The sequence below is a fragment of the Hetaerina americana genome, unplaced genomic scaffold (genome assembly GCF_022747635.1).
Source record: "Hetaerina americana unplaced genomic scaffold, ioHetAmer1.1.p SCAF_6, whole genome shotgun sequence".
Lineage (NCBI taxonomy): Eukaryota > Metazoa > Arthropoda > Insecta > Odonata > Calopterygidae > Hetaerina > Hetaerina americana.
This window is the reverse complement of record NW_027287205.1, coordinates 27,448,392-27,461,847: the sequence shown is the minus strand read 5'-3', so window position 1 is coordinate 27,461,847 and position 13,456 is coordinate 27,448,392. Positions and strand designations below refer to the sequence as shown.

The window sequence follows — 13,456 nt, the reverse complement described above, 5'->3', positions numbered from 1 at the left end:
GATAGTTTCTCCTGCTCGCTACGACGCTGACGAGACATCGCGGCCCCGTTAGGGGACCTCCAGCAGTCAATAACGTGCCAACCGGTCAAAAGTAAAAACGACAATATGCCAAGAGCGCAAATGAGATTTATTCCAGCGATTTTAGTCTTAAAAAAGGAACACGGAAAGACACTTTGCACGGATGACCTTTGCAAAGCATTCCATTACAATCACTTCTCACCCCATACGTGGGGTGAGCAGTGATTGTAATGGAATGGAATTGCTAAAAGAAATTATTTTCTTCAATATTTTAGCTTTCCAAACAGATGCAATATCATGGCAATATTACGAGGAGTATTGTGGTTGAAAGGGCACACATAAAAAAAAGAAATGTATGTACTGTGTTTTCATTAGTATTGTTTTATTAAATTTTGTCTAACTAGGGGCAGTGGATTTATTAAACATCGTGTTTTGAAAAAATGTAATTATTCACATGGCCCTCAATTTTTTTATGAGACCTGCGATAAAAGCATTTTCCATGGCTTTTTATACTGATTTTGCTTCAAAAAATACTTGGGGTTTACTGGTGTATTACTTCATAGTATATAATTTGAATAAACGGTACCATCCACTCACCTTTTCGGCCCTTAAGGTAGAATCCTAAACAACCTTTTGTTGGTGATCACACTTATTCAAAATACGTGAACTTTTCACATATTACGATCGCTATTTAATGTATGTCTGGCTTTCATATTCAATAAACTGCAGTTCGCGATGATAGCGACGTTCGCAAAGATACAGCTGCCATTAACAGGTCACTCTTGCACGCTCCACAATATCTTTCAGCGACTGCGATTTCTTTGTCGCAGCGACAGAATGTCACACAGACGACCGCGCCCAACCTAACACGCCTTTTGAAGATTACGGATAGTGCCAACGAGTGTGCAGAACATGAATAGACAACAGATGTCAGAAAATATTGGAAATCTGTTTAGGGAGAATTAATGGAAGAATTAGAATTTTCAGACACAACTAATTTTTTCTCATTTCTTCCAGCCTTATTGTACGGTCTCCATTTGAACGATTACTGACTGACCGACGGAGTACGAAAGCAAATGTTAAGAGCGGACATCTCTCTTCCTAAAACATTTTCCTCGCCGAAAAACTCAACATGTTCAAATGCGGAATAAGCAAAATATAATAGTATAAACTATATCTCTCCCACCCTCGTCCAGCTCAACCTGGTACGGCATTCTTTTTGTCAGTCTTCATCCTTTTGGTCTCTGAAGAAATGGAGTCGTCAGTTGGCTGACCACACCTTTTTTTCAGAGGCTGTTTCTAACTGCTAGGATCGGTGCACCTCTTTCGACCAGGGGCCACAAAAATCTCTTTTTCTAATGACAATGGTAATGTTCCAATATTCCATTGCGCTTATCTCATTGAACGTTGAGCTGAAAGTTAAAATACATTTTCTAGATTTTTTACACGTAACTGACAATTTTCAAGACTACATCCTACTTATGAACACCCGAGGCATAAAAGCAAGTGTGTCTCATCATCAACAGGGAAACGCTTCCAACGAGTGTAATTAAAATAAAAAAATGAATGTGCCTTGACACAAGGACTTATTTTGTTTCACTACGTATATTCTAAAATTCATATCCCCTAGAGACTCAACTCAGTAGATGAATTAGTGAGCATTTACAGTAGAAATGTGAGCCTTAATAAAACAATGTCGGGGGCTAACGTACTGGCTTCCCACCCAGAGGGTCCGGGTCCAAATCCTGGCGGTGTTGAATATTTTTCAGTGGTATCTCGATCCCTACTTGAGGTGCTTTGTGGAGGGCACTTTGAGTGAGTACGCCGTCCGTCGGATGGGACGTTAAGCTGCGGACCCCTTGGCGCCTTTCGTAAAGAGTAGGCTAATGCCGACGCCAGGTTTCTCTCAACCCTTCATCCTTTCCTATCCATCATCCCCTATGGCGCAAATGACCTAGGCTGTCGGTCGACTCCCCTCAATATTACTACGACTAAAATAATTCCGACAAAAGTTGTCTATCTGCACCATTTCTGTAGAATCCTCTTCTCGTTAAATATCAGCGCAAACATTGCAGCTCAAACTTAAAGTCACAACTGTATTAGTTCGACAAATAGAATTAATTACGTCCTCACACAATTATTTCCCCATACAAGCGATTAAATTTTTTCTTAAAGCGTTACACATCGTGGAAATTATGAGTACAGGAATTTGAACACCCAGGGTTGACACATGAAAAATAATTTAAGAACGATACTTTTAACTTTATTCAGCTTCCTGGAAATTACATTTGCGGGAGATTTTCAAAAAATGTCTAATTCAATTACATTCATCTAAAAATAATTAACACAGAAATGTATATGATGGCTATAAAATTAACCACACAACCCTTTAACGAGAATAGTATTAGCAATTGAAAGAGCAAGCAGAAACTCTCACAAAACCCAGCAGCAAACCGCCGTTAAGATTATAACATCTAACAGGACCTTTTTCATACAAGTGATTTGAGTCCCTGATATATCAAATAACATGACAATCTTACCTTAAAATACAGCTCCGGCAAGTGTGCTCTTTATAGCTTTTCATAAACAAGCGATTCTCATGCTCACTTCGGGGGTGCAATCCAAAATTTAAGTCGTAGGCAATATCGGCGATGAGTTAAGAGAGACTTGATCTTAGAAACGCTCAAAAGCTCTGTTTAGGATTGCGAACCAATTTATCAGGTTCACGACTAAATGTTGGATCACTGCCCGGGAGATAAGAAACACTGCTTTAGAGAACTACACCCCAAGTCAAAACGTTCGAGCATCAATCGAAGCAAGACGACGGGGAATCAGGGAAAAAAACAAACACGGACTTGAAACCCCTGACAAACTGGGGGAGGTCTGGGGGTTTTGGCAGAAATAAAGTCATTTTCCCACGGTAACTCAAGTCTCCATTAAGTTTACCAATGGTATTCCAATCGGAATTCCCTCAATCGTTAAATGCTCTCCGAAATGATCGAACGCTTTTCAATTCAATTGTACCCATCACACACACATTTGGAATTTATGGAAGTGTAGTCCACATGATGGAAGGGCAAACAGTTGTTTTTTTGGTCGTTCCTCTGAACTGTGAGCGAATGCAATGTGTAATGCCACCAACCTGGACCCTCATATATTATTTTTTTTTCAACAATTGACTAACTCCCATTCATAACGCGTACAAAAAGCATTTGACAACACACCACATCAAGTGCGTTAAAGACTGTACCAGCGGGCTGACCACTCCCCCCCTCCCCCACACGCCGTCCCTCTTAAATTCACTCATAACACGATAGCCAAAGGAAAGACGCCAAGCGTTTCGAACGTGCGCCTCGATTCATCACAAGGAGCCACGTTAAGTAAGGAATGTTGAACAAACGACGCCAATTCGATTTTATAAAAAACTTGGGGAGTTCCCTCGTTTCCAAGGGAAACAAAATACGTACTTATTTTTCCAGGGGGGTGGGGGAACAATCGTAATGCACAATACATCCTAAGAGAATATTTCGTAATCACACATCTGGGATTTCTCTACAATGTACAAACGGGATAACTCAAGAACGACATCAGTATATTACCTCGACATGACAAATGTGATTGCTGCAGTGTAAGGTCTTATTTCGTATTGCTATGTGAAATATTTATAGTACGGTCGGTACTGCGTACCATGCCAATAAAAAGGGGACGAATTATAATGGTATTACTATTGCAAAAGACCAAAAGTGAGGTGTGTAAACATTTTGGGCACCAGGGTACCAAAGATATCATATGCCAATTGATCATTTCATGTTACAATTCAGTCTCAATTCCTTAATGAACATTAAAAAGAGGCTTTTAACTAACAGCAACTTGTGCGAATAAATTTTAAAGGTAGAAAAAAAAAATTAGGGTGGAAACGTTTGCACGTATGTAAAGTTGGATTTAATAGGAAAAAAAAAGGATTCGATGCAGGACGGAAGGATGTGTGGATAAAATAAAAACAACAAAGGATTTAATCAGTTACAAATACAGTTTATTTTTCTAGTGAATTATTCCTAGTGAATCATTTATTCACAAGTCTGAAAAATAAAATATCAGCAAACATGAAAAATTAACATACATTATCTTTAAGTACTCTTTTACCCAAAAAGGAGGTAATATGTTGAACTTCAAAATACATTTGTTCAAGATTATCATACGCACATTAAAACATGTATAATAAAAATATATGTGAAGAATTTTGCATGGAACTATCTAGGTATTAGGCTGAGTATATATCTTTGGATAAACACATCTCCAAATAAACAAACCTATTTATTTTTTACGTAACGTTATATTTCAAACACACACAACCCTGATGTAGAAGGTTAATCTGGATTTGAGTAATCTGGTTTTTTTATGGGGGGGGATAAAGTTATCCACGGGAGAAGAGGATTATTTTTTGTTTCGAGTTTTTTTTAAAGGAGGTATTAATGGAGGAAAATACTTTTACTGAGCACATGTTCTGAGGGAAATAATTGGGGTATATTTGTTTAATTTATTTAAATATATAGATATATGTGTATGTATATATACTTTTGAAGACAAAAATCACTCCTCAATACCAAGTCACACTAAAAAGAGGCCGATTCGGGTCACACGAGCTACACGAAACAACCACTTTTTTCTTTAATCCAAAAAAGAAAAAAACTTAACATTTCTTTCGGAAACCATTCTAAATTCCCTCCGGAGCTACTGTACCCGGCGAGCACTCACACACACTTTAGCTTGCATGGCAATCGGGGGGTATCCTGGGAGGAAGAGGGTTGAAAGCGACGACAAAAAATGTTGATTCTGGCAGTGGGCCGGCCGCCTTACCGCCTTGTCTAACACAAGGCTTCTGTATTGCATGTCATAGCGGAAGGGGTAATTCCGTAATGAGGGTGGTGAGAGAGATAGAGAGATAGATAGAGATATTTATATAATATATATATGCATATATATATGTATAGACAACTCGGCACATATACACACACTTATAACATCTCCGAATTGTGCTGAGGCTTTTTTTTTTAAAGAGAAACACCACGGGATGTCCATCTTTTCTTAAAATGTCTTTAAAGATGTTGTTGAGCAACAGGTTTGGTTCATGGTAGACTGCCACGTGGTCTGTTGGTCGTTCCTCGTAATTTTTTTCAGTTTGTTTCTGCAGATGTTTCAAAAGGTGCGCCGTTCCTTCAAGTCTTTTTTTTGTTTTTGGGGAAGGGGGGCAGGAGATGCGGTTTTCCAACGACAGAAGACCACAAAACACTAGTCGGCCACTGATTCCACATTTTCCTCGCATGCAGTTTAAACACACACACACAAACCATACAACATACGCGCAACACACGCAAACCGTCAACAAAGACATAATTCATATCATCATTATCATATGCATTACACGCTACAGTGCAGGGGGTAGCCCGCTAGATTTGGGATGCGGCGAGTCTCCTTCATTGTAAGGGTTTTGCGACAAAAAAATTCTCTCCTTGTTGGAGAGTGTTGCCGTCTCGAAAAAAGAAAGGAAGCGAGGAGTTTCGTCTTTTATTATTTTATTTTGTTAAGTAATGAGATAAGAAAATATTTTCGCGAACAGAAAGTTTGCAAGACATCCTTTCCTTTTAAATTTCGTAAAAAATTTTAATACAAAAATACCTTATCCCAAACCTAACAAAGCTCCACGAATTACAAATGGAAACAGGTTTTTATCTTTTTTCATCAATTACCCTTAAGCCAACTTGTCACACAGAGACAAGGTCGAACGAGTAACTGATTTACTCACAACAATGCACCTCAAAACATGAAGCATCGACATATTATTTTGAACTAAGTGTCCACAAAATACCGTAAATAGCATATGACAATCACGACAAAAGAACACCAGGACAATAACTGCAAATGGAATAAGGGTTTTTTTTTCTTAAAATCCACGTATTAATTGGGTAACGCTGAAAAAGTTCACTAGTTTCCAAGAATCACAAACAAATTTTGAGAAAGAATACACGTTCCAACACACTCCCACCGTCAGTCAGCGCATAATAAGTTATTAAAATGGCCTCCATATCCAAATATCTCAACCCATCAACGAATGCTAGCAAAAAAACCACAACTTGTTCAACTTGACACTCCTGTAAACTGGGATAGTACAAATATACAACTATATATATATAAATTATAACCATCATTAATATATTCAATATATTACGGTACTTTTATGGCCATTTAAGCAGAAAAATGGACCCGTCTTTGCTGTTGGCGGTATTATTTATTACTCGTTAAATGACATGTTGGTCATGGCTAACTATGGCCATTCACATTTTTTCTAAATATCTATTAACGCAGATATATTATTAAATGCATTCATTCACACCCTACGCCAGGAACATAAAATCACGAATCCCCACACTCTCTAAATTTACAATGGCAATTTTCAAAAACACATAATCAGTCTTTCAAATCACAGTAAAGCTTTGATATGGTACACACACAGACGTGTGTGCTTCTCTCTCTGTGTGCTCTAATACAAAAAGACAGGCAAAAAAAATAATAAATATTAAATAAAGTTTGAGTGCCCTGAGCACCATCCCAAAATTTTTCCACGAAATTTCCGCCGCACACACTTTTTGCGTTTTTAATTGAAAAAAATTTCACACCTTCCTCAGGGTTTACACCCGTAAGGGAGTGGCCGAAACAAATTTTTATCTTTTTTCCAGATGTGATCCCCAACTCGACCACCTGGCACTGGTCGAGAGGTTCATTTTTTCGAAAAATAATAACTAAAGAGAAAATATATTTTTGTACTGAAAATTTTGGTATGGGGGGGGGGGGAGGGTGCACACACGATTTCTTCGAAAAATAAATAATTCTGGGATGATCTGAGGGTACAAGAGATCATAACGTAGAGTGATCGATGACAAATTACATGAAAAGAGACCGTCATCCCGGCCAAAAATCATAGCAAAAAATATATTCAAAGAAACAGCATTCAGGATTTGACGCAGCCATGAGAAGATGAAAAAAAACCTCAAATAAATTAAAATAAATCGGGCATTCCTACACTAATCTCAATTCTTTCCTTTTTTGTCTACTTAAATATATACACTCATTTTTTCCTTGGCCAACAGCAAAAAAGGCCTTTTCCTGAACCCCTGTTATAAGGCAGCAAATACATTACAGAATACTCTCAAAAGCTGTGGCACCGTAAACTACTGGGCGAGAGACGAGCCCACGGGCCCTCTTTACAGTACCTTAACCCCTCCGAAGGGTTGCTAATTCCGACTTCCAGTTCGGAGAGGTCGAGCTATTTGGGCCCAGTACAATACGGGTCCACGCACCTGCACGGCACATAACCATCTGACTACTCACTAATAGACTTTTTTTATTACATGCTGAGCAGGTTAATTTTTTTGTAGCTTTTTTCACCACGGATTGTAAGAGCTGCCGGAACTGACACACATTTTGACGTACTGCCTACCAGTAAAAAGGATACCAACTTAAATTATTGCTTTCAGAGTGACTTATTATCAAGGCAGACAAGATCTGTCCTCCCTTGGGATACATCGGACAAAGTTTCCTCTTGACATTGTGCCAATCCCACCATATCAATATATATTTATATCTTAACTGCAACATTACAATCCTTCGATTTTTTTTAAGTATTTAACAAAGTCAGAGATATATATTATGAATATATTATAGTCCCATTAAGCGGAACAATTTATTTTTTTAACATGTACGTAACCTCAAGTTTAGGCCTGAACCCTTTCACATTAAGATTAATAACAATGCTAAATATTGACGCCGCCCTCAAGAATCAGTCAAAAAGCTGGTGGCAGAAACCCTCTCACTCACGAATTGATAAAGAAACAGAAGCAGCCACGGCCACTAGAAAATCACCTTTTTCATTTAGTATTGGATCCCCGAAACGAGAAATAACGGGAGGATATCATTTTTTTTAATATTAATGAGAGAAGCACAAGATTTCTTTCATTCATTAACATCGGCAAAAAGGAGTTTCAATCTCACCATCCCCTTCCTTCATTAAATTTCCTATATCTCAAAAAAGTATTCACTTTTCCATAATAATTGTCAATAATAATAGTTAAATATGGTTACTTTCTAAAAACGGCGTAGGCTAATTCTTTTTAAACAAGAGCTCCTTTTTTATGGTTTATTAAAATTCGACTATACAACCGTTAAATAGCTCCTCTCTCTCTCGAGAAAAAAAAATTTCCGCTTCCCGACATTTATTACTGGCATCATCAAAAGACACAGCCCAAAGCGACTTGGATTGGACAAGACTGAAAACTGAGAAAAATTTATTCCACGACTCCGATTGTGAGTTTTCATATTCAACAGCGCAAGGATTGGGAGAACATAGTTGGGGAGGTGGGAGGAGGCAAGAATTAAAGAGGGGTCTCCACGAGACGGCACACAAATAGTAGGGGGGTGGGGGTGGGAATTGAAACGAATGACATAAAACACACCCACCCCCTGTACAAACGTCTTCCACGAGTGCACCAGAACAACTTTTTAAAAAACGATAAATGACGGCTGCAACTGTTATTTTTTTTTTAACCAGATGACAAAAACTTTCTCATCCCCCTCCCTGCACACAAAAAAAAATGTTCGTCAACTTGTCAAAACACTTTCATCCGCGTCCCACTGATAAAAAGCACGTTCCAAAAACTTTTCACAGCTGCTGCTACATCCACGCCAAATCTATGGCTCACGCAACTTTTCGACCCCCTTTTTTAATAACCCCTTCACAAATTTATTTGCATGCGAGATCAAAAAAGAGCGAATTCGCCATCGACTTATTGCGGCAAAACAAAAAATATATCTCCTTTGTCTTCTTTTTTATTTTTTTTCATAGATGAGCATACGGCCCGCTTCCTTCGTCAAACACTTCACCGTTTTAAAAATTAGTTTTTTGAAAGAGAGTGGAGGGGTTACATATTTTTTTTTTCAACTTTGCCTAAAGGATTTTTATTTCAAGTAACTCTGCAATTACTGGTAAGCGACATTACGAAACAAGCACACGATCATTCACCCAGGACCCCACGCATTCTTGTAATGAGGAAAACGTCCAGTCCAAACCTTCCCTTACCCCTGGTGCCCCTTTCCAACTCACGAGTAATTCACGAAAACACCCTCTCTAACCCCCCCACCCCACCTTCCTTTCTCACTCCCACCCACACCTCAAAAACACGAACCCCACCGCCCCTTCATCCTATCCACACAGAAAACTAACAGTCTTCGGAAAGAACGGCGCAGGCGAAGGTCTATATCAAAGTCTGATTCTCAACCAAAATGCCGACCCCCCCCTCCTCCTCCCTTATCGCCTTTTTTTTTGTCAACACAGAAAAAAATAGATCAGAAAAAATATATGTATGCACAGACTGCAACGTTGTCCCCTCCCGTTTTCAACACATTTTTAAAAACACATTGAAGAGCGTCAAATTCGCGGTCGTCAAAAAAAAATTAACATTAAAAAAAATCGATACCGTAGTTTTATATCTTTTGGTTATTCAATTAGGAAATGCACATGAGAGGGAGGCATTCGAAGCAAAAAATTCTCTGGAAGACAGCTCCAGTTTTTTTTTACAAACACTCAATTGAGAAAAATATGAGGGGAAAAAAAACCTTCACACTTCGAAATCATTTGAGCAGACTAACATAAAAAATAACTTCTCAAGATTCAGTAATACTATATAGCTACGTTATAATATATTTATATAATATATAGGATCATAATAAAATAGAAAAACACTATGCTAATACTCTGAAGTTATTCTTATTGTGCAAACTTATCCATGGGGAACGGGGAAAATTTGCCATAGTATACAATCAGAATGAATAACGTGTTCTTTTGTCACAAAATTACTTAGAAACATGCAAAAACTGTCTATAGCTAAGCATTGATCAAAACTTGAAATATTTATATGTATATATATATATATATTAAATAAAAATAAAGTGAAATTTCGAGTTACTAAAAAAAGCATGTACACTTTTGCTATTATGCGTTCTTCTCCATCCAGCCTCCACTATATAGAGCCCTTCCTATCGTTTTTTTATAACAGCTACACACAAAGAATACATATGTTCTTGAACATTCACAAATACTGAAATTGCATTTGAGGCACAGGGCAACTCAGTCTGGGCAGAGGACGTGGGAGGTTGAGAAAAAATATATTCATTTATATATATTTGTATAAAAAAAAAGAATACACTTATCACACTGTATTGAAAATTACCCTCTGCCCCCTCTCTGGAAAGAAAAGGTATTTTTTTTAAACTCAAAGAGGGCCATATATAATTGAGCATCAAAGAAAATTATGCTTTTCGCATGTCCGGTGTCTCATCATGTCGTGTCATGTGTTGTGTGCGTGTGTGTGTGTTTAAGTGTGGTGCTCAAAATGTCTTGAGTGTCACATGTCATGCTAATTAAAACCTGCCTTTGTTTCATCTGTTCCAATACCACGTGTGTTTTATGTATGTGTAGTTTTCAGATGACAAGACTAAACCGTCATCCGTAACGTTTTCTTTTTTATTCAATATTAATACAATGTCTAAATCAACCTGCAGCAGTTGCAAGCAAGATAGATAAATAATTACTCTAATACTCTTCAATAACTTATGGCCTATATCACATGAGAACAGAAAACAAACAACAGACTTCTTCCTTCCTAACAAGGGATATGTTTCTCTTTTAATGATAATATCCTGGCAATAACAAGGAATGATACTGTCCAGATGACTTTTCTTTAGTTCTTCCCTGCAATAATATAGATCAGGACAATAATGCTACTAATAATAATCAATAATTATAACTTAATCACGATTTTATATGTTTTGGTTCTGCAACCTGACCTCCGCCCCACATTCCTACTCCCTCCAATTTTATTTGGATACCGTCAAATGCCTCATTTTTTTTATGAATGCTCACTCAATGCCAAATGCTAATTTGCCTAATCCAATGCCTTGAAAATAAAGCTAGCTGCTCGAGTGGCCAACCTTGCGCCGTCCGAAAACACCGCACGCGCGGGATATTCCCGGGAAGCGGGGCCGGGGTTGGCGCTCACTCGCTTCTGTTCCGCTGCGGGACGCCATCTTAGACAAGCAGGGCAGAGGAGAGGTGCAACGTGGCTACCGGCAAATGCCCATCGATTCTGATGAGTTCAAGGGGGTACGATACACAATAACGGGGACTTTTTTTTTCACTGAGGATAACATAGCCAGCTGGTGAATTTTTTTCTCATTTTTTCCAAGGGGATTTTAAAGAGAGAGACATATATATGTTACACATGTAAATATATATGGAGGGCTCAAAAACGCACACATTAACTACGCGTCCTAGTACGGTGGAGTCTTCCTTTTTAGAGGGGCAGTCTGTCTCCCGATTTTCCGATGGCAGTTATAAGAATCACAGCCCTTCTGCAGAATTAAGAACTAGTGGTAGATGCGTCGTCCTCTGTCAGACTGAGTGCTGTTTCATTTAACCATTTTTATTATATTAATAACTTCATTAAATTACTTATTGTTTATATCATATTTAAATAATTATGAATGGCCTATCATAAATTTAAATTCCCGAGAAAAAAATTGAAAAAGAAATCTCAAAAGAGACTATTTTCTACAACATTTTGTCTTTTTTTTTAGTACAAGTTATCTACACACACACGCGCACACATCCACACACACACAAAATACAAAAATCTAAATCTCATTAAAATATCTTAATACTCTTAAAATGTGTGATATAGTATGCATTCGTACATATATTGTGACGACCTTGCCCTCTGCACACATCGAGGGCTGTCAGCCGATCAAACATCCCCACATTGTGGATCGTAATGAAGCATGCAAAACTGGATTTTAGTTTCAATATTTTGTTTAGAACGTTCACAGAATGTACCGGCGATGAAAAGGAGTTTTAACCATCCACACATTCAAAACTAAATATTCAACAAAAAAGGTAACATAAAATATAGATTTTAAATAATTTACTCTTTCGTTGTATAAAATTTTTCTCTTCCAAAATCGGGTAGTTGCCCCCCCATTTTTGTATTCTGCCAGCGCTTTTATAATACGACGGGCGCCTCACTTCCTCAACTTCTAAGTACACCACATCCGAGACACATTGTTGCGAAGTCGGAGGAGGCATATTTGGTGATTTCCATTCCTTCTAACTCTTCCTTGGGGGTGGGGAACGGGATAGAATGGGGAGGCAAATGAGATTTCTTAACAGGGGGGGGGAGAGAACGGGGGAAGATTTGTCAAGTGGTTCCCTTGCTCAGATTCGGGTATGTATTGGGGAAAAATCTTCAGGTTCATCCACAACTGCTGTGGATTGAGTGGGGGATTTGGTGGGCTTGGTGTTTCCATATTTGGTGGGGGGGGGGTCATTTTGAGGGGGGGAGGTCAGGGCGGGCATGGTTCTTAAACAGCAGCATGTCGATACAGAAATGCAAGGGGTGGGAGGATCGAGAGCTGAGAGTAAAGGTGGGAGGGAACTGGCCGGGGCCCGACGAGGCCTCCGGGCGCCATTCCCGCCCCACATTAGGGCCCCCCCTCTCATCGACCCCCCCCGGGAAAATAATACACGCGCCCCCCTACGTGCCGCCTCTTTAAGAGAAAATGCGAATGGCCTGCTTGACTGGATGCTGGCACACTGGGCAGTGGGCGTCGGCCCTCGAGCACAACCTCTGACCACACTCCATGCAGAACAGGTTGTGGCCGCAGGGAACCAGAGCGGCGACCACCTCCCGCTCGCAGCACACCACGCACTCACGGCGCCCTACCCCGGGGGCAGCGCCCCCGCTCCCGATGCTGGCCAGGGACCCCACCGAATCCGTCGGCGACACCGACGAGCCCACTGCGGTCACTCCCAGAGGGTCTGACCCGACCCTCCTCGCCGGCAGGTGGGGAGACGACGGTTCAGCCGCGCTCACGATCGTCGGGGAAAACCTGCCGGCCGGTCCCGTCTTCAGGTCCGACCAGGGCCCCGAGGGAGGTCCCTCGAATGAGGGCGACTCCCCGAGACCCTCGTCCCGGTCCAGGCCGCCCCAGGGGGCTCCGCCCGCGCTAAATGTGCCGTTGGTCGCCGCGATGCCCCCGGAGGTGGAAGATGAAGAGGATGAGGAGGAGGAAGAGGACGACCCGCCGCCCGACAGCGACGAAGAGAAGTCCGAGGGGAAGAGGACGCTGTCCATGGGGGTCGAGTCCAGCAGGGAGGATGTTGTGTACGCCACGTCGGGCGGGGCCCGGGCGAAGGGGCCTTCCACGCCGCGACCTAACTTCCCGCACACGCGGGACGCTAGGTCGTTGCACGCCTTAATGTTCGGGTAGAGGAACCCGAGGCCGTTCTTGTAGAGCGAGGCAAGGATCTCCTCGCCCACCATGCCTCCTCCCC

The 13,456-nt window shown here is 40.3% G+C and overlaps 1 protein-coding gene across 1 annotated transcript in view; it reads right to left on the bottom strand.

Moving 5' to 3' along the window:
• Positions 1-9,281: 9,281 nt before the first annotated feature.
• LOC139695332 (RNA-binding protein MEX3B) overlaps positions 9,282-13,456 on the bottom strand; it is a 39,083-nt gene continuing 34,908 nt past the window's right edge. Inside the window, exon 3 of the mRNA XM_071594040.1 lies at positions 9,282-13,447. Within this exon, the coding sequence (XP_071450141.1) occupies positions 12,672-13,447 (776 nt within the window). The 3' untranslated portion in view covers positions 9,282-12,671. The remainder of the gene's footprint in view (positions 13,448-13,456) is intronic.